The sequence below is a fragment of the Eurosta solidaginis genome, chromosome 1, assembly GCF_040869045.1.
Source record: "Eurosta solidaginis isolate ZX-2024a chromosome 1, ASM4086904v1, whole genome shotgun sequence".
NCBI lineage: Eukaryota > Metazoa > Arthropoda > Insecta > Diptera > Tephritidae > Eurosta > Eurosta solidaginis.
Window position 1 is genome coordinate 274399362 of NC_090319.1, and position 26876 is coordinate 274426237.

At 35.2% G+C, this 26876-nt stretch overlaps 2 protein-coding genes and 1 pseudogene across 2 annotated transcripts in view; 1 reads left to right on the forward strand and 2 right to left on the reverse strand.

Moving 5' to 3' along the window:
- Positions 1–26876, reverse strand: part of Kul (Kuzbanian-like) — a 454968-nt gene that overhangs the window by 312375 nt on the left and 115717 nt on the right. The gene's annotated exons all lie outside the window — the stretch shown is intronic.
- Positions 7256–8420, reverse strand: LOC137243203 (uncharacterized). Its single transcript, XM_067770601.1, has 2 exons — positions 7884–8420; positions 7256–7810 (listed from the first exon to the last, which is right to left on the reverse strand). Exons 1-2 carry the CDS (start codon positions 8259–8261, stop codon positions 7259–7261), a joined length of 930 nt encoding a protein of 309 aa, XP_067626702.1. The 5' UTR covers positions 8262–8420; the 3' UTR covers positions 7256–7258.
- LOC137250242 (uncharacterized) lies at positions 16793–19175 on the forward strand (annotated as a pseudogene).

Here is a 26876-nt window from a genome sequence, read left to right on the forward strand (position 1 = left end):
GCGACCCCCAAATAAGAGATATAAACCAACGCATCAGATTGCTTGTGGATGAACACAAGCGGGCGAAATGCGAGGAGCCCCTAATCGGTTGTAACCTCTCTGCCGGTGGAGGTAAACTTTGGTTCACTGTAAAGACCCTATCGAATCCGCCTAGGCACAATGACAAAGTTTCCATCGCCTTTGGCGACAAAGTGCTGTCGGATGCGAAAAAATGCGCAAGCGCTCGCTGCCGACAATACATAATGCATTCTACGGTCGACAAAAATAGGCGGAGGGCCAACAGACACGCACGTAATCATAAGTTCAGCGCGTCACCAATTACCATCATCGCCAAAGAGGTTGAGGATGCCATCGGTCATGCCAAACCATCCAAAGCAGTGGGCCCAGACGGCATAGCCATGCCGATGCTTAAAAGCCTAGGGAAAGAGGGTTTCAAATATTTAGCACATGTCTTCAATCTGTCTCTTTCCACCTTTGTCATACCCGAAAAATGGAAAAGGGCCAAGGTGGTCCCGCTACTAAAGCCTGGGAAACCAGCTAACATAGGAGAGTCATATCGCCCGATATCTCTCCTATCGCCAGTATCCAAGACGCTTGAAGCCATTTTGCTCCCCTACTTCAAAGCAAATTTGCAGCTAGCCTGTCATCAGCATGGCTTTGGAAAACTCCATAGCACCACCACCGCGCTAAATGCCATTAGCACCCAGATAAATTGTGGTTTAAATCAGAAGCCCCACCATAGAACAGTACTCGTAGCGCTAGACCTATCAAAAGCTTTTGGTACGGTCGACTATGGCACGCTACTGCAAGACTTGGAAGGGTCTACCCTTCCCAATGTCTTAAAAGGTGGACCGCAAATTATCTGGGTGGTCGGCAGGCATCGGTGCAATTGAGAAACGAAACATCAAAGCAAAGAAGAATTAAACAAGGGGTGCCACAGGGTGGTGTCCTATCCCCACTTTTGTTTAATTTTTACATATCAAAACCACCTTCGCCACCGGAAGGAGTTGCTATCGTTTCTTACGCCGATGACTGTACAATAATGGCCACAGGCCCGGGCCCACAGATCGATGAGCTTTGCAACTGAATAAACGGCTACCTCCCTGATCTCTCCAGTTTTTTTTTCCTCGCAAAACCTGGCATTATCACCGACTAAATCATCCGCGACCTTATTTACAACTTGGACCTCCCAAATTTCGACCATTTTGAACATCCACGTCGATGGCACTACGCTACCGACTGTCCTACACCCCAAAATCTTGGGTGTGACATTTGATCAGGATTTACATTTTGGTGAGTATGCAGCCGCAATTGTTCCGAAAATCCAGAGCCGTAATAAAATCTTCAAATCCCTTGCTGGCAGTACTTGGGGAAAAGACAAAGAAACGCTCATTACCACATACAAAGCAATTGACCAGCCGTTTGCATGCTACGCGTCCCCTATATGGTCGCCAAGCCTAAGAACTACCCATTGGAAGACGCTACAGGCCTGCCAAAATACTGCGCTCAGAACCGCCACGGGCTGTCTTCTTATGTCCCCAGAACACCATCTAAATAAAGAGGCGAGAATACTCCCCACCAGGGAGAGAAATGAGATGATAACCAAACAGTTCCTGTTGAATACCCAGAAAGCTGGGCATCCCAACAGACATCTGATTGATGAGCCAACACCGCCTACGGACTTAAGGAGTCATCTCCGTAAGCATTTTGAGGAAATACGGTACCTGAGAACTCAGCCGTATGAAGCAAAAAAAAAAACACAAGCAGGCCCTTGGTGAACTCCACAAACAGGCGTCGGACCTTTATGCCGGGAATTGCCCGTTGAATCCAGTACTCAGGGAACAGTACCCAAAACTTGCGGAAGAGGAACGCATACTCCCCAGGGAAACGTGAATCACTCTGGCTCAACTTCGTTCTGGATACTGTAACAGGTTAAACTCTTACATATCCAGAATCAACCCCGACATACAAAATGTATGCCCCGCTTGCAATGTGCCCCACATGACACCAACCATCTCTTTAATTGTGATGTGGAACCAACGCCTCTAACACTCCTTTCATTATGGTCCACCCTGTCGAAACAGCAAGTTTCTTTGGACTCCCGTTAGAGGATATTGATGACAATTTGTGATCGGTCGCAGCTATTAGGTGGGGCGAAATATTGCTACAACAACAACAGCAACAACAGAGCGGACAAGGCGACAGCTGTTTCGATTATACCTTTTAAATCTCTTCAAATCCTTTTCTCCCGGGAGTAGGATTTGAACCCGCACTCCTGCGATGGTTGAAGTGTTACAAAAGCATTCAGCCATGGCATTCCTTAGTTGTTGTAAACCTTCTCCCAATTGCCTTCTTTGCATATTTTCTTTATTCACAGTCCATACTTCGTATGGCATCATATGGTAAAGTTATGCGTTGGAAAGGCGGTTTCAGAGAAACTTGGTGTTGTTGCTTTGTTCCATTTATAGAACTACAACGAATTAACACGAATGTTGTCTATTTGTATGAGTTTTTAAGAGGGGATTACCCTTATTGCTTTAAATGTATGAAAACATTTATTTGAAGCAATTTTTAATTTATAATTTACCTTATACTAAAAATATGCTACATTTTGCTGCAGACGGAGCTAATAACATGACCGGATGGAAGCATTCGGTCGCCCGAATTTTTGAAAAAGAAATTCCTAACTTATTTACTTTTAAATGTATGTATCATTCTTTGGCACTTTGCTCTTCGTATGCCTGCATAAAGCTACTCAGCAGTGTAGAAACATTGGTGCGAAATGTGTATAATTACGTTTCCAATAGTTCTCAGAGAAGTACCTACTCAGTTGAAAAATATAATTGCGCTATTGGAATTGCAGCCAAAAAAGATTCTACATTCATGTCAAACTCGCTGGCTATCCTTAGAGGCACTAGTATACAGAGTATTAGAACTTTATGAGTCATTAAAAATATTTTTTAACTTCGCTGTTAATGTTGACAAAATGGAGAGTGCAAAAACCATTGTTGATACCTTGGATGATATGAATGAAATTTATCTCTCCATCCTGAAGTATATCCTTCAAAATATTAATAAAGTTAACACAATTTTCCAGAGTGAAGGGGCTTCAAGTACATAATATGTATTCAGAAATAAAAAGACTTTATTTAAGTATATTGTATAATTTTGTAAAGCCGGAATGTATTACATTAGACGACATTTCAAATATATTGCAAATTGATCAGATTTATATAGGAGTTTATGCGATAGACAAGATTGTATTATTTTTTATATTGAACTGTGTGATCAAATTAGAAAGCGTTTTGATTTTAACAATGTTGTTCTACAAAACTTAAGTTTGATGGATCCCAAAGAAGTTGCTGGAAAAAAATTGATTCTTTCCATATGGTCTTAAAACATTTTTCGCACACAATCGATCAGAAAATTGTTCAGGATATTGATAGCAAGTATAGGGAATTAAAGTTTTTAGAACTTAAGACATATTTTGAAGACATTTCTAAGGTTCCTCCAGAAGTTTTTTTTTTTAACTATTTCTACTATCAAAAGAGCTGACTCTATAAACGCTTTTTCTAATTTATGTGCATTCGTTGCAGATCTAATGTGCTTGCCACACTCTTCAGCGAATTTAGAACGAATTTTTTCTAAAATATATTTAAACAAAACAAAAATCCGAAACCGTCTGGAAACTGATACATTAAAAGGAGTATTGCTAGCCCAAGATTATTTAAAATTGAATAAATTTTCCTGTCCTAATGGTGAACCGCAAATAAATATGCTAAAAAAATGAACGCGAAAATGTATAACTAAGAAACTAAAATAATATAGGAGGAAAACAAAAGAAAAATGATTGTTAAAATGACTTAAAACAAGTATCTTTTGTATGTAATAAAAAATTTATCTTTTAAGACGTATTTGTTATTTATAAAATAAAATGAAATGAATTAAAAACGATTTTATATATTGTATGTGGCAACAAAAAATAGCAATCAAAGACAATTTTCAGAAAAGCGCTTTCAAAGTTAATATTGTTGAATGAATTCCGGCAATCTCATTTTGGTATCCGGCGAATACAATCGTACGTCCCCTGGTAATAACTCAACTTCGTCCTAATTCAACTTTGGTTGTTATTGGTTGTTGCCGTATACATGACGATTTTTGATGATTTTTTGGGCGGCGTCTGACGAATTGGAAAAAAAATATTTGACAACGCTGTATGTATGTGACGCATAATGTTATGGGGTGAAAGTTCCACTCAAAACAAATATACTCGTATAGTTCACAGCGAACAACCACACGAATAGCATTTCCAATCTGTTAATTTTGTGTTACATCTTAAAAATGCACTCTCAACATTATTATTATTAATTTATTAACCGGGGAAAATACTCCACCACAGACTGCCATTGTAAAGTTTTTTTTTCTTGCTACATCGAATCTATGGCTCTGTGGTTTTAAGTCGGCTCTAACATTGCACACCTAGATTGCACACCTGAGAATCGAGTATACAGTATTTCAGTAAAGTATATGCGGTAAATATTGAATTAGGAAACCAAGTGTTACTCATAAATTCGAAATTTCAGTTTTTTAAATTAGCTACCTATTGATCTAGGTGTGCGAGATATTCAATGCATCCTGATGTCGTATTTTCTCAAGAAATGTTATAAAGTACTTCATTTACTTTGAGAGTTATTATTTTTTCGCCGATATCGAAACCAAATCGACCACTGTGCGATATCGTGATTTGAGGCTAGGAATTGTATCCTTCGAATGAAGCTCAGCACAGTTGCTTTCCTGCTTGCTTTGCTTACAAATAAAAGTAGATAAAAGTATTAACTTCTGATAGGTATGGCGCCTAAAATCAAAAACGTGGTGAAAAGGCAAATACATATCCAGCCGGAGTGTGAAACAGCCATAAATTGTAAATTGTTATGCGCACTGTTAATTAAAAAATATTAAAAGCTAAACAACAATACAACACAACAAGTAAGGAAGTCTAAGTTCGGGTGAAACCGAACATTACATACACAGCTGTACACTTGAAATGCTGTTGTTGTTTGTTGTGTGCGCTTAGTAGTGTTACAAGGCTGCGCAATAATTCATATACATATGGTTCTATTCTGAACTAATTTTCGTTTAAGGGAAGCAAAAAGGATACAGAGGCTAAAACCCATGACTTTTAGCGGGCAATAATGCAGTTTTCCTGCAGATATGAGGATTTCCCTACTGTTTGGAAGTAAGTATATAAAAAAAAAGTATAAAAAGGACAGGGTTATTAACAATATTTTCAAACTTTTACTAGAAATAACTTATTATCTGCGTCTACGCACTTTTACAAAATCTTTTATATAAAAAAATGCGATTTAAACGATTTAGTCCATTTTTACTGAAAATATTTCCTGTTAAAAGGCATACATATGCACCGAATTTTTCGTCGACTTATGGCTGCAGGAACGTTGGGAAATGCATTGTAAGAAAGGGGCAGTGCCACGCCCATTTCTAAAGATTTTAATTTTTTCCCATTTTTTGTTATAATGGCCCAAAATACGATTGGTACAAAGCGATTTTTCGCTAAGATTTAACTTATTATGTTTGTCTGCGACCATTTTTAAAGTCATTTATATAAACGTGGGCATGGTCCTTAACTAACCTTATCCATTTTTACTAGAAATATTTCCTGCTATGAGCAAAATATGTTACCCAATTTTGTTACGATATGTAAATTTTTCTTCGAGTTATGGCTCTCGGAACATTGAAAATATCTTAGTCATAAAAGAGGCGGTGCCACACCCATTTTCAAAAATTTTAGTGTTTTCCAATTTAATGTTTTAATTCAATAAAGAAAGTAAAATTCGATGGATACAAAGCTCTTTTTCGCTAAGCTATAGCTTATTATTTTCGTCCATGACCCTTTTAAAAATCTGTCATATAAAAGTGGGCGTGGTCTTTAACCGATCTCGTTCATTTTTTCTAGAAATATTTCCTGCTATAGGGAAAACTTTTGTACCCAATTTTATTACGATCCGTTAATTTTTCTTCGAGTTGCTTAGTTGAAATTGCTTAGTCATAAAAGGGGCGGTACCACGCCCATTTTTTAAAATTTGAAGTTTTTCCTATTTATTGTTATAAATTCAGTTGGGAAATGAAATACCATTGATATAGATATAGCTTATTTTATTCGTCCATGAGCCTTTTAAAAATCTTTTATATAAAATTGGGCGTGGTCGTTAACCGATTTCGTTAATTTTTCTTCAAAGTATTCCTTGTAGTAAAGGGAACCTCTCTGCCGAATTTTGTTACGTTACGATAGGTTTAACGATTTTTGATTTATGTTTAATAATATATCTAAAATTGATTTTATCACAAGTGGGCGGTGCCACGCCCATTTTACACAATATTAGTTCACACGTCAAATTTCAATATTCTAGGTGTATTATTTATTTAATAATCAGGTTTTTGTGTTTCCCAAAATGGTATATAATGGGTCGATTTAAAAGTCGCTCATTGCTTTGTGAAAATCGTATTCTTGGGATCAAAGTAAGAAACTTTGCCGAAGGAACCATACCTCTAAAACGAACTCTGGTGTCCCCCAATTTGGGTCAAACTTTTGGGTAGGAGCAAATTTTGAAAAATTCCACTGATCCATTTAGAGTGCTCCAATCGATTCCAAATGTATGACCGACCCCCACTAACTTTGGAGGCCCGACCCACCGATGCCAGTGGCACACCCCCTGGGGGTTCACCATACAAAACATTTCAAAAAATCGCCGGTTTTGCACTTTACATGAAAAAATCAGCGAAATTGCTATGTTTTTTCTTTATTTTTATTTATTTATTTATAATAATATTTAGTATTTATTTATAATAATATCTATTTTTTCTCTTAAGAAATTTATTTAATCAGAACATATGTAAATGAAAAAATTAATTTAAGGGAGTTATAGAAAAGAAACTAAAAAAAATTATTGTTTGAAGTCTTTTTTACTTTCAAGTCTGGGCAATTTCGCACGGCTCTCTAATGTCGTCGCCATAACAGCCTCTACATTTTCCAGGATAATCCGTTTGGAAACGCTAGCTAGCAATTGAACATGTCGTTCCATTCCTTGTATGTGTGACGGTTTAATGATCAACGGTGGATAATCTTGATTTAAATATTCTTTCAATGTATCGTACGGAATGATTCGCGTGAACGGTGGTTCAAATACGATATTTATATCATTCAAATTGATAATTTCCATATAACTTGTGCAACTAAAGTTTATATCTGATTTTTTATAAACCCTACGTTCCATTGGCTCGTCAACATCGGTTCGATAGCGTAGAATTTTCTTGATGGCACAGCCGCGCTTTTCTTTGCTATCATCAAACAACATTGATAAAAAGATATTTCCCGAATGCGCATAATATGAATTATCTTTAATTGATTGACAAATTTGCGTAAACGAGGTTCTAAAAATCGTGACCAACCAATGAACTTGAAAAATAATGCACCGCCGTACACGACAGAGCTGTAATACTTGATATTGAAGTACATTGGCACATAACATTTAATTATAAATTCAACCAGAATTCTTAAATTTGCATCTGGATTTTCCGTTGTCACATATAATCGCAATAATCTAGCGGCCTTGGTCAGCCACCGAGAATGTACAATTTTCCCTGGTTTGATGTTAGCCAGATCCACCGGAACCACGCCGCTAGAAATTGCATGGGCCATGTCGTATAAGTACTTCGAATCGGTGGAAAATTCAATTTTGTCTGGAGCAGGGGGCATATTTTGCAACTCAATTTTCTGGAAGCCGTCCACCACCTGAAAATATATAATAATAAAATAATTAAAAATGGTTGACAATTATAATAAATGAGTGATAGCAATAACTTACCGGAAGAGTTTCACAAGTTTCGATTTGACGGCTCAGTTTTCCGGTTGCCCATCTTGGTCCAGTGCTGGTTGATTTATCCAAAGCTTCAAACAAATCCCGAACCGGAAGTTCGTTGAAGTGTAGAAGGCAAACGAACCAATGCAATGGTCTTTTTAACAGCAATTCGAATCGTCGTATAATTCCACCGTGTGGGCCAGTGTTTGTTGGCTCACCGTCAGTGCATATTCCAATTAATGCATCCAGTGATATATTTTTATCGTTGAAAAAACCATTTAATTTGGTTGTTTTGTATTCAGCGGTTTCATGTTCCAGTCTTACGTAACCAATCAATTCAGAATTGGGTTCTCTCAAAATAACAAGATGAGGTTCTTTTACCATCCTAGTATGATACTTCTCATCAATTTTATCTATTATTAAAGTATCATCTTTTTTTTATTTTTTTAAGTATCATCTTTTCTGCCATCGAATGAAAACGCTAACAAATTGGTATCATCTAACCGTTTACGAAGCACTTCTGGTCTGCATTTCTCTTTTTCTCTGCGAACTTTCGATTTATCCATGATGAGAGGTTTCCCATGCTTATCTTTAATTTTAAAATCTTGCAAAAGAGCGGTTCCCAATGCTGATGCTACTCTGTCAGGCACACCAAATCTGTCACATACCAAGGTAAAGTTAATACAATCGTATCTCTCTGTGTATTGTGAACTTGTGCTTCTATCCATATCTTCTTGAACCGGTGGCGGTGCGTATGTTGAATCATCGGGATCTTGGTATGTTGGCATTGATGACATAGACGTTGCTCCTTGCTCTTCAGTTTCCATCATAAATGCATCCATTGTTATCTTCTCTGATTATGTTGATCGTGCATGAACTCTTTGAGGCGTTCGGGAATCCAGCCGCATGCACATGGAGCTGCCTTCAAATCGCATTTACATGTTCCAATGTAAAAAATTGTTTCCAGAGATTTTACATACTCTGTAAATTGTTGGGTGTTGTTTCTTCTCTTGATTTGCTCTTGATACTTGTCAAGCAATTTATTCAATTTATTAAATACACTTTTTTTCAGCATTATTTCCATACCAAGATTTTCCCAAATTCCAATCAACTTATCTTGTACTTGAATTGTAAATGATTTATGGGAAAACATTTTTTGTTCTGTTTTAGCACGTTCGCCTAAGAAAAAATAATATCTCAGGATAACCAGATGGGTTAGTAAATTAAGATCAGTAACATCATGCTTGGGTATATGAGTCATTGGGTTTTCGATAGTTGTTGATGTAGTTGCTTCATCTTGCGGTGTAGAGGATGGTGGATTCATTGTAAACTTTTTGATTTGGAATGGTCACTTCACTTATTATTTTTTTTGAAATATTTTTTTATCTGAAATTAGCACTTGACACTTTGATTTCTTCACAACGACTTAATGCATTCACAAAAACTGTTACGTTATATATGGTCTACGAGACGAGGTAATAAGAATGAAATGGTAATTTCAATTCTACCTGCTGTGTCTTGTGGTGGCTTAAAAAAAACAACACAAGCAATTTTACGATCTGCAATTGTGTCACAGTGATGCCTTGGTTTTAAAAGGGTTGTAAAAACGCTAATTTCTAATAATTTTTTTAAATTTCTTTTCTATTACTAAGTTAAATTAATTTTTCATTTACATACATATGGTCTGATTATATAAATTTCTAAAGATAAAAATAAACTCCAAAAAGAAAAAAAATAGGCATTTCGCTGATTTTTTTCATGTAAAATGCAAAACCGGCGATTTTTTGAAATGTTTGTATGGTGAACCCCCAGGGGGGTTCCAGGGGATGTGCCACTGGCATCGGTGGGTCGGGCCTCCAAAGTTAGTGGGGGTCGGTCATACATTTGGACTCGATTGGAGCACTCTAAATGAATCAGTGGGATTTTTCAAAATTTGACCCTACCCAAAAGTTCGACCCAAATTGGGGGACACCAGAATTCGTTTTAGAGGTATGGTTCCTTCGGCAAAGTTTCTTATTTTTATCCCAAGAATATGATTTTCACAGAGCAATGGGCGATTTTTTTGCCTCCCCACAAATCGACCCGGCCTAGTATATATATAAAAAGTAGGCGTGGTTATCATCCGATTTCGCTCATTTTTAATACCGATCTATTGTGGGTCCAGATAAGCTCGTGTACCTAATTTGGTGGAGATATCTCAATATTTAGTCAAGTTATCGTGTTAACGGGCAGACAGACAGACGGACGGACAGACGGACATGGCTCAATCATATTTTTTTTCGATACTGATGATTTTATATATGGAAGTCTATAGCTATCTCGATTCCTTTATACCTGTACAACCAACCGTTATCCAATCAAAGTTATAATACCCTGTGTACAAGTACAGCTGGGTATAAAAAAGATTACAGCGCGACTATTAATCACAGTTTTTAAGCCGAAGCTGGAATTCCTTGAATAACCGTATATGTACATATATACGCTATGTACTTATGTATGTACATAGTGTGAGTTTATATTTCAATATAAACAATACATATCAATAAAAGTACATAAAAATAAAAGTTATTTCTTTGTTATTTTAATTATATTTATGTAATTAGTTTCATTGTTCACCCATATTTGGCAGGCGGCTATGACCAATTGTGATTGTGCCATTACTTAACCATTAATTTCTGAACAATATTATTTTTAAAAATGTCACATCACAATGTCAAATCAAAATGCTTTGTTTCGTTAAAATTATCAGTTTTGTTGTTATGGGTTATGATACAAATATTACAAGATAAAACCGGTGAGAGCCTAGTGACGTTTAAAAAAATTGTAAAACACTCACTGTCCTCAAATTTTTATTTTTGAAGTTATATGTCTTTAGGCGCGTTGTGAAAAATTTATGAGAGCGAAATTTGAAAAAATGTGACACAAAAGTCACAAGTGGAAAATGCAGCTCGTGTGGCTGTTCGCTAAAAATTGTACGAGAAATCTTTTCTTTCAATATGTATATGGATGTATGTATGTATTCAAAAAAAGATACCAGCAAAATAGAAATAGCGCTTCTATTTTTGGTATGTTGGTATGTGTGTTTGTTCCCCGACAGCTGACTTTGGTCGTACATCTGGTAAATTCAGCCTCTTACATATGTTCATACGTGGTTGAGGCAGGTGAAGGAAAGCTTGATCTCCCATGGTGCTGCCAAATGCGTCAGCTATCGTGAAACTGAGTTAGCTGGGGTAACTGGTTATGCAACGACCAAAATCGCTTTGGCGGTTAAACACCAATTTACAAGTTAATAAATGAATTAATTTATCTTTCTCCCTGGAATAATAGGGCCAAAAAATAAACCACCGGAAAATTTTAACAAAGATCGTTCCTTTAAGCATTTGCGAGGACATAGACAGAATGTGTTCATAGTGTTACCAGACTTTCGGTCAACAACCAAACTGAATAACTCTATCAAAAACCAAGACCTTTGTTTAAAAATAACTCCGTCTTCTTGACAAATACTAGAAGCTTTCTATAACGTGTGCTATTTGCTGCTCCTACATTTGATAACTATGCCACTTTTAATAGCTAGAATTTTAACCCTTAAACTCGCACTTCCTACACTTGCTATCCCTGATGAAGCCTAATTTAAAAGCATGCGACACAAGAAGACAGTATCCAGTCATAAAACCATTCATGAACCTACAGTCCTATTTTTTTAATGATAAGAATGACTTTGTTAGGCTAAGGTTGTAACATCTGTTCATGATTTTTGACACATTGTAGAACCGCGCTTGGTACCTTTCCTACTTGATTGATCATGTGCAACTCTCGCCTTCTGTTAATATTGCTCATTCTAATAGAGTCGTCTGCGTTATAAGATTCATGGAAATAGGCCTTTTAAGCTAACGCTTCTGCTTTTTCATTTCCATGTTATCCCATACGCCCAGGGACGCAATAAAGATGTACATTACGTTCACATACATTCTTTCTACTGGGATTTTCTGAAATTGTATAAAATTATCCCGAAATTTTTTCGCAGTAAACTATCAAACAAAAAACAACTTAGCATACTCTCGAAATAGTTTAAAATCTATTTCGAACAGAACTCTAAAACGTTTCGTTTCTGAAGTAATATTAAAATTATTCTGACAACCGTCCCGAAAGCTTAACAAAAATAATCCTAGAATACATATCCCAAAAATAGACACGAAATTACCAGAAAAAGTTCCAAAATTTACCCGAAAAACTCCAAAACAGTCCCGAAACGCTCTAGAAAACTATCCCAAAATGATCCAAAAATATTCCAAAATGCTTGCAGGAAATACCAAAAATAATTCCGTTTCAGTCCTAAACAATATTTCAAATTTAAACAGTTTCAAAGTATATAAAATACTTAACGCGCTATATGTCCGAGCAAGTTCAAAGCCAGCTTCTTTTCTAATTTACGTGGTTAAGTTAGGTTGAACTCGCCGGTAAATAAAGACCTCACATAGACTGAATACGTTCATAGTGTTACCAGAATATGTTTGACGACCAAACGGTAGGAACTCAATCAGGAGCCAGGACATATGTTATATAATAACTCCGTCGTCTTGGCAAATATAGAAGTTTTCTAGGACCCAGCTTAATTGCTGCCTCGAGATCTAGCAACTCTGCCGCCCCTAATAGCTGCAGACTTGACCTGGCGAGCGCAGGATACGAAAACAGAACGTGTTCAACCGTTTCTTCCTGCAACTCACACTTCCTGCATTTTCTGTTACTGACGGGCCCCACAGCGAGCCTGAAATCTTGTATTTTCAGAGATATCAGCCACTTTGTGAGTCTAATATCGTAGGCTTTGCACATGATCGTAGAAATTTTGCATTGCCGCGCTTTTTTTCACGCCGTTCCGGCTTTGATGGATCGTATGCAACTCCTGTCTCCTTTTGATTTCTCCCAAACGGATTGGGATGGCTTTCGTCGACTCAACAAGTGTTGCACCCTTCTTTGCCAACTCATTGGCCTTTTCGTTACCTTCTATCCCTTTATGACCGGGAACGCAGTATAGATGTATGTTCCGACTTGAGCGAAGTTTTAGTTTATGTCGTGCTTCTTTTTAATTTTTTTAAAGATATCGACGGGGTTGCTTCCAAATGGTCCGAAATAATAATAAAAATAGTCCCTGAGTTATCCCAAATAGTCATTAAAGAGTAACAGCTTACATTATTAGATATCGATAAATATGGCACAGATACCAAATATTATTGATATAGGGCAAATAGACTCAGGTTCGGTTTCTCATTGCGATTTTAAATTAACTAGAGCTTCATCCTTCCACTTTTACCATTTAAACTGAAATGGGCAAGCAAAATTTATGTAAATGGCCCAGGGGGAAAGGATGAACTGAGCTCAAGTTATTTGCAGAGTAAGATTGCGCTAAATCGTCGGGAATCAGCATCATTTAAGAAAGGGTTAAACTCTTCACAATTTGAGCTGTATGAATTTAAAGAACTGAAAAGCCGGGTCCAATGTACATTTTTCTCGCCATATTCAATATCACTCATACGCCTAGGCTTCCCTTGGTATAAAATCCTTTAATATACGAATTAGATACGTATTAAAAGTTTTAGCCATAAAAATGTTGTTGTATTATAAAAAAGTGTAACATTTTGCTTTGAAACTGTATATTTGACCAAAAATTCGTCAGAATTTTATGTATTCCAATTAAAATAATTGCATTTCCAACTTATTAAGCTTTCTTGATACAAACAATACACAAAATTATAGCATTAGAACAAAAACCAAAATTAACCCACATTACCACACACTCTTTCTATACTTAAATTACTGTTAGTTGTTCTTCTTCTTTTCTGCCAGCATACACCCGCGCAACAAAAATGTCACATTTCTAGCCACATTCAAGTTTAGTCTGTATCATTGTAAGCATCACATTCATCTATCAAACGATTATCTGTTTGTAAAATCTGATTTTCTTCTTCTTCTTTTGCCTTTGTGGTTTTATGCGGGCGATGGTGGGTGGTGTGTGGCTCACTTCGTCCGACTGTAAGTCGAGCAAATTTATTTCTTTACCGACAACACACCGAATTTTGCTAACTCTAAGCGCTGATAAATCTTTTTACCGCAACACTTTGTGTGGCACTAATAGTTATTTAGCTAAAATATATGTCTGTTATCGTGGTTGTATGTATTTATAGTATATAATATACTAGCCTTTACCCGCGGCCCCGTCCGCAAGGAGAAAATAAAATATATGTGCTATTCACGTTAGCCTGCTTATCAAGTTGTCTGTTTAAAAATGTTTTCTGTCAATGTATTTTATTTTTTAATACAGTAAAAAAAAGAACTAACTGAGCTGATGGGCACGCTTACATGAATGGTACAATACACTTTTTTCGAATTAAAAAAAATATATTTTGTTTCTAAGTTAAATTAATTGATATGACAGGGGTGAAAGAATTACTACTCATAGAACAAAGGAGTGAAACTGCAATTAGCTAAAACCAAAAAGAAGTTTTTAAATGAAAGCAATGCTGCTTGTTCGGGTATTTAGTTGGTTAAAATATTACAAAAATTTTAATTATTGTTGTAATAGTTCGTTACAGGATTCATTTAAAAATAGAACGAAAAAGCTGTGATATATTAAAGATAAAACATACCGAATTTTAATTACGAATAATTTGCGGTAAATCCACGGCCATGTGTGCTGAATTACCGGTTTCGAAGAGACCTAAAATGATCCCGGAAGTGTCCCTAAATGACACCAAATAGTCACGAAATGATGCCGACGGGATCCTGGACAAATCTCGAAAACTATCCAGAAATGATGCCGGCAGGGTCCCAAAATAATCCCGAAGTAGTCACGAAAAGTCCCGAAATGACGCTGACGGGATCCCGGACGGATCCCGAAAACCATCCAGATTTGATTCCTGAACGGTCCGCAAATGATCCCGATATAGTCCGAAAAAGTCCCGAAAAAACTCTAACGGGATCCCGGACAAATCCCGAAAATCGCCCAGAAATTATCCCGGAGGAGTCCCAAAATGATTCCGAAATAGTAGTCAGAAATGACTCTGGAGGGATCCCCAAATGATCCCGGAAAAGTTCACAAACGATCCAGAATTGACCTCTGAAGGTTCCGCAAATGATCCCGAAATAGTCCCGAAAGTCACGAAAAACTCAGACCCATCCCGAAAATCATGAAGAAATTATCCTGGAAGGGTCCCAAAATTACCCCGAAATAACTCCGACGGGATCCCGGACAGATGCCGAAAATCATCCAGAACTGAGCTCTGAAACGTCCGCAAATAATCCAGAAATAGTCCGGAAAAAGTCCCGAAAAAACTCCGTCGGGATCCCGGACAGATCCCGAAAATCACCCAGAAATTATGCCGGAGGGGTCCCAAAATGACCCCGACAGGATCCCGGACGGATCCCTAAAACCATCCAGGAATGATTACGGAAAGGACCCAAACTGACCCCGAAAAAGTCCCGTAATGATCCCGGAAACCATCAAGAATTTATCTCTTGAAGGTACGCAAATGATCCCGAAAGTACCCCGACCATGCAGAAATGATGGATGACGGAAGGGTCCCCAAATGATCGCGAAATAGTCCCGAAAATGTCCCAAAATAACCCCGACGGGATCCCGGACGGATCCCGAAAACTATACAGAAATGATCCCGGAAGGGTCCCAAAATGATCCCGAAATAGTCCCGAAAAAGTCCGGAAATTACCCCGGCGTAATCCCGGACCGATCCCGAAAACCATCCAGAAATGAGCCCGGAGGGTCTCGATATGACCCTTACGGGATTACAAATAAGGTGAAGCTAATTATAAAACCATGTTAATAAGGCAGCAGGCACATTGGAGCGAATAAAAAGTTACATAGAAACATACAGGTAAAGCTAATAAAAGCGTGCTAATAAAAACAATTGATGGAGGGCGGTTGGCGGGAGTAGAGGAGAGGACCACTGATCGTTCCTCCAAAATTGTCTAGATCTCGTTCTGTATGTACCAGATACCAAAAACTATTGATTTAGGAGAAAATTTATATTGAGTTATAACAATTTATAGATTTTACACCAGAGGGGGGGATAAAGGAAGGGGGCGGGCGGAGGGTGTCACTGCTTACTTTGTAAGCCCTCGACTTATTTGACCCCTTGAGTCTGTGATATTGGTGAAGGCCAGTATACGTAGTTATAATGTGTAAAAATTATTGAAAAATAATTTCTCGAAGGGGTCGTGGAACCCCCACCCCTCTTTCCATGTTCGAAAAAAATTTCGCTAGTATACTACTGTCTGTGTCCCAAATTTCATCAAAATCCGTGTAGCCATTCTGGCGTCATTCAGTCGCAAAGACGAAAAAATATAATAATTAAATTATAACTGTTCCTAGGGGGCGGGGACCACGCCCCTTTTCAAAAATATATAGTTAGTAGATCCTTCTAGACTATTGGCTATATGTGTGCAAAATTTCATCCAAATCGGTCCAGCCGTTCTTGCGTGATTGAGTCACAAAGACAAACGTCTGGACAAACATCCAAACATCCAAACATCCAAACATCCAAACATCTTAACATCCAAACATCCAAACATCTTCACATCCAAACTTTGCCATTTATAATATATAATAAATTGATACTAACGATAACGCCATCAAGTTAATGCTTTGCTATGCCCCAAATTTCAAGTTAATAACAAAAAATTTAATAAATTATTTTCATGCCATTGCACTATAGCCGAAATTGCGATTTTAGCGGCAAAAAGTCAATTTTTCAAATTTAAATTTTTGCAATTATTTTGATGGTGTTCAATACCCAACATATTGATAAGAAAAAATAGTACGTGTTAATACAAGTGAAGCAGCAAAATTTTTATAAAATTAAAAACTGTTTTTTAATAATATATTCTTGTAAAAAAACTTTGTAAATATGAGTTCTATTACTCGAGGTGAGTAATTTTACTATATACAAATATAGTTTGCTAAATGTTTTTATTTCGTACTTATTTTGGTGGTGTTTTGTATGTATTTTTTGTGAAATTCTGAAGAGTTTTATCGTTTTTCGTGGAGTAAAACTAAAAATGTTTTGAAGTGTCATTGGAACTATTTACATGTGATTGTTTGTAGAAAACTCAAGTTTTATGTCATGGTAAAAGTGTATGCATTTGACTGCTAATGAACGAATTTTTAATACTTTGTAGAAACACTCAGGTTCAAAAATTCGGAATATTTGAGTTTTGGTTTAGAAACAACAGGAATGTTTCGAATTACATAAAAGGAAAGATTTCATACGAAATTGACAGTGAATTAAGTAAATTGATGTGTACTAAAGCTCGGAACTTATCTAATTTTATTAAACTTAATGGAATAAACAAACCAGAAATGAGAATGCATTTAGAAAATATAATAAGAAATGGTTGAGTCGAGAAACAATTTTTGTAATACCGAAAAAGATTAATACTATTGGGCGACCAAAACTGACGTATGATGATAGCTGCGAAAGAAATAAAAGGAGATTAGCTTCCGAATTAGCTTCCCAGCAAGAAGACAATGCGCAATTATTAGTTCATGCTGCCTTTATATCTGCCAAAAAATCCCACGCAACGGATTTGAAATTTGACCTACAACAAGTTGCTATATCTCCAAATCGGCCATCCAGAATTCGATAAGTTCTTAATACTAGCCATAAAGAAGTTACGCCAGTATCAACTGATGAAGCTCTAATGTTTGTGTTAGAAAACGGATTAACTAAAAAGGTGTACTCAAATATGCGGCAATTAAACATAAAACACAATTGTAGTATTTATCCGACTTATGATAAAGTTTATAAAAGCAAATTGAAATGTAGACCAGATGAAATCAAAGCGAATGAAAGATCTGTCGAAGTGTCGTTGCAAAATTTGTTAGACCACACAGCTAAAAGAATTCTTGAATATCAAGATGAAGTATTGTGTACAACGGATGTTGAAGAATCGATTCTAATTTCGAGCTACAGGTTTGATGGTTCTACCGGTCACAGCTTGTTTAAACAAAAATTTGTGGAAAATACTTCGGAAAGTTTCGATCATTCCCTTTTTGTGACATCAGTCATTCCAATAAAAATAATTTCATCAGCAGGGTATAACATTTGGGTAAACCGTACACCTCAGTCAGTACGTTTTTGTAGACCTTTAAAAGTGGAGTTTGTTAAAGAAACAAAAGAGCACATTTTAACTAAAAACCAAAACATAAAGAAACAGATTGAGGAGTTGAAACCACTACAATGCACACTAAGTAATGGGAAAAAAATTAAAGTAAAATATAACTTATATATGACATTAATAGATGGGAAAGTCTGAAATGTGTTGACAGAAACTAAAAGTGCACAGCAATGTCCCATCTGTCATGCCGGTCCAAAGGAATTTCGAACTATAAGAAACTTTGATTCTCCTAATTTTGAACCGAAGACCAACGCTTTGAAATATGGATTAAGCTCTTTGCATGCGTGGATTCGTAGTTTCGAGTTTGTTTTAAAACTTTCATACAAGCAAGATTTGAAAAAATGGGAAGTTCGTGGAGCGGAAGAGAATAGAATCCTGGCAGAAAAGAAACAAAAAATTCAAAAAGAGTTTTTGCTTCAAATGGGGCTTCATGTCGATAAGCCGAAAGCAAATGGCAGCGGCAACACCAACGATGGCAACACAGCTAGAAGAGCATTTTCTCGCACGGATCTTTTAGCATCTATTGCTGGTATAAATATTGATTTTTTGTAACACTTACACATAATCTTAATTGCTCTCTCCTCTGAATTTGAAATTGATGCTCAAAGGTTTCGTGATCACTGCATTAAAACCAGTGAAATATTTTTCCAAAACTACGAATGGTACTCTATGTCTGCCACAATATACAAAATATTAGTGCATTCGTCACAAATAATTGAGGCTTCAGCAGTACCCGTAGGTGTCTTGGCAGAAAATGCATCTGAGGCGCGAAACAAATATTATAAAAAAGATCGAACTGGTCACGCTCGAAAGGATTCAAGAGTGCACAACATACTTGACATGTATCATAGAGTTATGGATAGCTCTGACCCATATATTTCAAGTTTATGTTTGCAAGAACGTACAAATAGTTCAAAAAAACTTCCTTTTCCTCGAGAAGTCATTGATCTTTTTAAAATGCCTGAATTGCCACCAGAACTTTTATTACCTTCAACATCTCAAGAAGCCTCCAGCTGCAATTATAGTTATGATTCTGATGTAAGCTTAGAGTCGATAAATAATTATTCATTGGAATTAGAAGCGGCTGAGAACGAAGAAACAGACCATGAATAATTAAGCCCTATATCTTTCGAGAATATGTATGTTATTTTTGTTATTTTCAGATTAATCCATAAGCACTTACAACTTCTTTAAAATTATAAATTTATGAATTAAAAAATAAATTTATTTCTTGGTAGCATTCAATATTTTTTTAATAGTTGGCGCGGGCCGCCCATTTTTTCTAAAGTTTTTTTTGTCAGAAGAAGTCCGTTTTCAAAATTTGATGAAGCCAGTTTTTGGTAAGTATTTTTGGCGACAATTTGGGTTTTGGATATAGGAAAAAGAGGGCGTGGACCGTTCAATTTTTCTCAAGTTGCTTTTTTGTCCGTGTAACCAATTTGGTGAAGCTAGCTTGCCAAGAAGTAATTTATGCCACTACTTTGAAAAAAGGGGGCGTGGCCCGCCCATTTTTTCTCAAATCGATTTTTTTATCATTAGAAGTCTACACACCAAATTTGGTGAAGCTAGCTTGTCGGGAAGTATTTTTTACTGCTAAAATCCCAATTTCGGCCATAGTGCATTGGTTGGATAGAAGTGTGTGTTTGTGTGTCTCTATGTTTGTGTAAGTTAATTTGAGAAGACATGCTTAGATTGTTAGCTCAAGGCCGCTGCGAGATTAAACTCAAGACAGAACCTATACTTTATGCTTTATTTTAATGATATTATATTGCTGATTTTTGATAGCCTTGTAAGTACTTATTATTGTAAAAAAAATTTAATGAGCTGATAGGCCTTAGTTAAATAAAACACAATATTTAAAGTTGTGTTTTAGTTTTACTTCGTCGATATTTCGATTTCAGTCTGAAATCATCTTCAGGACTGTCAAACACAAATAGAAAAAAGGACTATTAGAATAATATTATATTTTGCATATAGGTATATAATAAAGGAACTTACACATATGACTATGTTTGATCGACTGATGAGATGTTCAAAAATTAAGTATAATAAAGCATAAGAAGGAAAGTAAACAATAGAAAATACCGCAAGTGTAAACAAATTTTTGCAATAACAATAATACATAGGACAAAGAACAATAAGACACAAAAAAAATGCATGAGCCATAACTATGGTGTTTAGTTGTTGTCATTGGATAGATTTTTAGCGGGATGTTGACTGGACGCTGTTTGAATTTGCTGAGCACCGTGAAGCTTCCACTGCATGTTGTTGTTGTTTCAGCAATAGATGCCGATATGCATATGCACATTGGTCGGTGTCGCTTTTAAAATTCATTCTCTTATCATTAGGTGTGCTCATAATATGGAGCATTTCCTAAGTAAAACGCTTATTATAATGTTTCTCAATATCCAAAATTGAAACATTTTTGAAATCAGGATATTGACCAGTATCCTTACAATGCGCTGTCAAGGCCGTCTTATTGTCCGAAGCATTGTTTCTAAGCTTTATATTGGACTTATGACCGGAAATCCTTGTCTTTAGCTTTAATTTGGTTGTCCCCACATATACCTTATCGCATAAGTGGGACCCGTCACCGTTGCATGGAATTTTATAATTAACTACAACTCACACCATGAAAGGAAAACAATTTTAAATACAGCCAAAAACTTCATCAGTAGGTACTCACTATTAGCGATAGAATATACCACGGAAAGAATATTGCGATTATAAAGCAAACTCTAGAAGAAAATGAATTCCCCAGTAATCTCATCAACAAACTCATACGAAATTTCAAAATTAGAACCTCTAATGATGAGGTAACATGTGAAACGAAAATTAAAATATACAAGTCTATAGTATATGTTCCAGGAATATCGGAGAGAATAAAGACATCGCAATTATATGATAAAGAGAAAATTACACTAGCGTTCACATATAACAATACGTTACGACAGGTTTACAGCAATACTAAAGACAGAATCTCGAAAGATGAGAAATCCAACATCATTTATAAAATTCCATGCAACGGTGATGGGTCCCACTTATGTGATAAGTATATGTGGGGACAACCAAATTAAAGCTAAAGACAAGGATTTCCGGTCATAAGTCCAATATAAAGCTTAGAAACAATGCTTCGGACAATAAAACGGCCTTGACAGCGCATTGTAAGGATACTGGTCACTATCCTGACTTCAAAAGTGTTTCAATTTTGGATATTGAGAAACATTATAATAAGCGTTTTACTTTAGAAATGCTCCATATTATGAGCACACCTAATGATAAGAAATTGAATTTTAAAAGCGACACCGACCAATGTGCATATGCATATCGGCATCTATTGCTGAAACAACAACAACATGCAGTGGAAGCTTCACGGTGCTCAGCAAATTCAAACAGCGTCCAGTCAACATCCCGCTAAAAATCTATCCAATGACAACAACTAAACACCATAGTTATGGCTCATGCATTTTTTTTGTGTCTTATTGTTCTTTGTCCTATGTATTATTGTTATTGCAAAAATTTGTTTACACTTGCGGTATTTTCTATTGTTTACTTTCCTTCTTATGCTTTATTATACTTAATTTTTGAACATCTCATCAGTCGATCAAACATAGTCATATGTGTAAGTTCCTTTATTATATACCTATATGCAAAATATAATATTATTCTAATAGTCCTTTTTTCTATTTGTGTTTGACAGTCCTGAAGATGATTTCAGACTGAAATCGAAATATCGACGAAGTAAAACTAAAACACAACTTTAAATATTGTGTTTTATTTAACTAAGGCCTATCAGCCCATTACAAATTTTTTGCAATATTAATGATATTATTTTAGTGATGCTTGAATGGCTGGTATTGGTTTGATTGATAGTGATTAATAATATTTTGTACAAAGTTAAGTTGGATTTCGCTATTGTCCTTGGTATTTGAGTAAAAGTTATCTTTTTTTTTGGCAAAATAAATAAATTTGCATGATTAAATATCACTGTGGAAATGGAACTTGATCGAATAATAAAGAAAAAATTATGATTATGGGAAAAAGAACTAGTTTTCAAATGTAGACAAGCCCAACTAATTCTCGGACGGTATAACGTCCTCCTGGTAGGATATCCCACAAGCGCTTCCTAGCGTACTTTTCTAATTTTAATTGGAACTCTTACGCTTTTATGTTTCTAGCCCAAGCTGCAGAAAATATACTTAAAAGTGTATAGCACGTATTTCCCAAAAATGTCGACACATGCGCCATCTAGCAGAATATTTTTCTTGGTGTTGTCAGACAATTACGACACTCCAAAGTTCTGAGTAAATTGCAAAATAATGGCTACCTCAATGCAAATAACTACTCAGACACATACAGCCGCAAGGGAAAAATAGCAGCAAAAAGTATTTAAAAAATTAAATAGGCCATTTTATATTTTTATTTTATTATTTATGTTAAGCCGGCAAAACTGGAATCGGAAAGCATAATAAAAAACCAGTGTTTTCATCACGGGTATCGACCTAAAGCCCGCAAAATATTAAAAATATCTAAAACAAGAGGTCGCCAATAACAACAATATTTTTATTTTATTTTATTAAACTTAATTTAATTTATGTATTTGATTTTATTTAACTTTATTATTATTTTTTTGTATTTCCTTTCACTTAGCTTTTTATTTTATTTTCTTTTCAATTTTCTATATTTTTTTCTATTTTATTTTGTTTATTTTTATTTTATTTTGTTTTATTTTATTTCTTCCTTGAGCTCCACCTTGGGCTATACATTATACATCGGTTGTATACAACAAGACATATAAAGCTATTTATACTAAATATACATAGGTAAATTGATAATAATCTGTAAATTACATGTCAATGTCTAAAAACGAACGAACAATGGATGTTGTTGATAGAATTACTGCCTTTTGAATAGGTAGAAGCTTATCTTCTAATATTAGTTTCTCCAGGGTCGTCATAAGGGTTTTGGGTACCACGCCTGTTGATGAAATGATTACTGGCTCTATGCTTACTTTATCAAGGTGCCATAACAGCTTCATTTCCTGAGCAAGTCCTGTGTACTTTCTTTTCTTTTCTGTGTGCACGTCTTTCAAGTTGTGCGTATTGGGAACCCCAATATCAATCAAATACGCGCTCTTTTCTTTCTTTTCTAAAAGGACTATTTCCGGCCTGTTATGGGGTATACTTCTATCTGTAAGTATAGCGCGGTCCCAGTACAGCTTATATTCGCTACTTTCTAGCACGGCCGAGGGAGTATATTTATAATACGGGACCTCTTCTGTAAGCAGATTCATACGAATTGCCAAGCGCTGGTGAACGATTTTCACTACGTTGTTATGTCGTGCTAAATAGTCTGTTGCTGCGAGCATAACGCAAGCTCCTGTTATGTGCTGTATTGTTTCCGACTGCTGTTGGCACTTCCTGCATTTGTCACTGTCTATTTATTTTGTTTTATTTTATTTTATATTATTCAATTTTGTTTTATTAAATCTTATTCTATTTCATTTTATATTATTTTATTTTACATTATTTGATATTTCTTATTTTATTTTATTTCATTTATTATATTTTTTTTTTTTACTTTATTTTGTTTTATTTTATTTTATTTTACTTAATTAATATTATTTTATCTTATTTTGTTTTATTTTTTTTATTTGATTTTATATTTATTTTTTTATATTATATTTTGTTTTATTTTAATATTTTTTTCTATTTAATTTTATATTATTCTATTTCATTTAATTTTATAAAAATTTGGTTTATTTTATTTTATTTTGGTCTTTTTGATTTTTTTATTTTACTCAATTCAATTCTTTCAAAAACTGTTATTTTATTTTATTTTGTTTTTTTTTTTTATTTTATTTAATTTAACTTTATTATTTTATTTTATCTTATTTTGTTTTATATTTTTTTTTTATTTGATTTTATTTTATATTTATTTTTTTATATTATATTTTGTTTTATTTTATTAAATTTTATAAAAAATTTGTTTATTTTATTTTATTTATTTTATTTTAGTCTTTTTGATTTGTTTTATTTTATTTAATTCAATTCTTTTATTTTGTTATATATTGCTTTTTTCTTTTATTTTACTTTTTTATTTTATAACTTTATTAAATTTATTTCGTTTTATTTTTTTATCTTATTTTATTTTATTTAGTTTTTGTTTTTTATTTATTATTTAATTTATTTTTTTTTTCTTCTTCTTCGGTTAAGAAACAATCTTCAATCAATTGAATAAGGAAAGCTACGTAAAATAAGAAGTCTCTCAAGATTCGCATTGATCTTACAAAATTTATTCAATACTTGCATTAAAGAAAACTCAAAACAGAACTTGGAATAAAGATTTGAAAACTCAATTAGAATTTCGAAAGGCTTCACACTTTTACGCTGCCAGACTAAAATAAATCAGTTTAAATTTCGCCGCGCTGAAAATTCATTAAAAATTTGTCTCAATAACCAAAAAGAAACTAGCTGTTAAATTTTTACATAATTTACGAGTATTCTGCTATTTTTTAACTCACCGATGTACATAGTAAAGTACGGTTTTTCAAGCCAATCTCATGAATATCAATATCTTCATCACTCTGATATCAACTTAATTTCCTCACATCTTTGTGAAATGTTTTTCATTTCTGCCGCAACATACAAAGAAACTGCGCATCGCGTCAAGCCAAAAGAGACCATTATTAACCAAAAACAAAGCCATTCAACCAACAAACGTGAAGTCTAAAATACAACCGAAACAGCGCTTTCCATAAGTATACTTGAAACAACCAAACGCGTTAACCGATATTAATACACACAAAGGTGGATATATAGTACATATATAAAAATAAATGAGCACGTATGTATGTACTATGTATGTAAATATACATGCATAAAAGAATGTACTCAAAATGATTCGCCGTACTCGGTCGCACACCTTTCATTTAATCCTTTTCCTGAAATTGCGCCTTTCCGTGCAATTTGTTGTTTTGATTGTTTTATAGAATGTTATTTTTTGTTGTAATTGACATGTATTTACAAAAGATGAGTATAGTAGGTATATACTCAAAATTAAGTATCATAACAAAGGTAGAAGTTTAAAAAGGTATGCGCCATAATTTGTAAGCGTTCTTTCAATACACTCTTCCACTTTTGGTGAAAAGCACTTAGGTTTATTCAAGGATTCATTAAAGTGCTTATGTATGTGTGTGTTTAGGTGTATCTTTTGATTCTATGGCGCTGGCTTATAATTTGATGTAAACACGTACATACATAGGTACATAACGATGTATGTTTATGACTCTTTTAATACACCTGAATAACTCTGCCCAAATTATGATAATCAAAACTAATTGCGTTTCTATTCACGTCACTGAATTGTCTGTCGTTTCGGCAGCTTCTTAACATTAAAAGTTGTTAAATTACCTCATAACGACGAGGATGCCGCATATCGTCAAACCAAGCGGTTGCAACAAAGTACATAACTACATATCTATTACATATTACATACATATGTACATAGTTGGACTACTAAAATTTTCCATCTAGCACGACATAGCATATGGTAAGAGACGACAGAAGGAAATGAAAAACAAAAAAAAAAAAATGGTTCGTGGTTGAGAAGAGTAAATGAATGAATGAAAAGCAGAATCAGCGTGACATACGCACACACATACGAGCACACAAACACCAAAAACGAGCGATAATATACCACGTTGGGTTGGATACGTATGTATATGTGTATGCCGTGAGATATGGATGTATGTCTGTTGAGTCCTGTAAATTATTTCTAAACCAAGATATGCAAAATGTTTAAATAATAAAGTGTACGATAACGGGTTGTACGAGCAAGTAAATAATAAATTTTATTTAGACAAATGGAATTTGGTGTGAAAGTGAGTCCTTCTGTTATGTAGATGATGACGATGAAGATGTTGATTAAGAAGCTTTTCTAAATTTACTTTAACAATAATAATTGTTACAGAAATTTAACAAAAACTGAAATTTACCCAAATTTCTGACCGAGCCTTTTCTATTTTTCACTCAACTGGTTTTTAGTAATTTGAGAAACCTGCACCTGCCGGTATTCAGCATGACTGAACAGAGCAGAGCGCCTATCTCCAGTACTAACTCCTCCTTGGTGAAAACAGGCACGATCTAGTGTATACACGCAGCTAGAATAGAAACAATGTCTCTGGCCTGGAATGCAAGTCACAGCTGTGATACACCTAGAGACCAGTTTGTATTTAGTGCTCTTGTCCTGCAGGACTTTAGTGGCTGTTCGACTTTCAGCGTAGATCGCCATGGTTGTAGAATTCTAATATGTCCTGTTTAATGGCTGACAGCTCCATGTCAAAGACGCTACAATAGCTCCAAAGTGCTTTAGTTAAGGACAGTGAGAGATCCTCTGAATAAATTAAACAACCCACATTGGAACTAAGTCTGACGAAATCCACGAGAACAGTCGCGGACTCAGGCTCGAGGGAAGAGATATCTTTCCATTCGTGTATATGTGGGATATGGACAATGGTCCCAAACTCTGTTGTGACCAAATATTATATCGCTTCAGGGTAGGACTGCGTTTGAGGATATAGAACGTGGCATTGATAGACTTGAAGTCATTCAGTTCAATGATGATTATATTTGTCTCACTTTATCTAGTGTTAGTCTAAAGATTCCCCATTCAACTGCTCCGTTTAACATAACACCACCTTTATTCGTCAGATCGTGTTCAAGTTCATGTAGATTAACTTTGAATCCATGAAAGGGTTCATTCAGAGAGAACTATTAGCAGTGTGATGAGTGTTACATTTTCCAGTACATGGCA

Coding starts and splice junctions, on each gene's coding strand:
- LOC137243203 (XM_067770601.1), bottom strand. CDS start 8,261: ATGGTAAAAGAACCTCATCTTGTTATTTTGAGAGAACCCAATTCTGAA. Junction 7,811..7,883: donor AAACTTGTGAAACTCTTCCG/GTAAGTTATTGC, acceptor ATATATTTTCAG/GTGGTGGACGGCTTCCAGAA.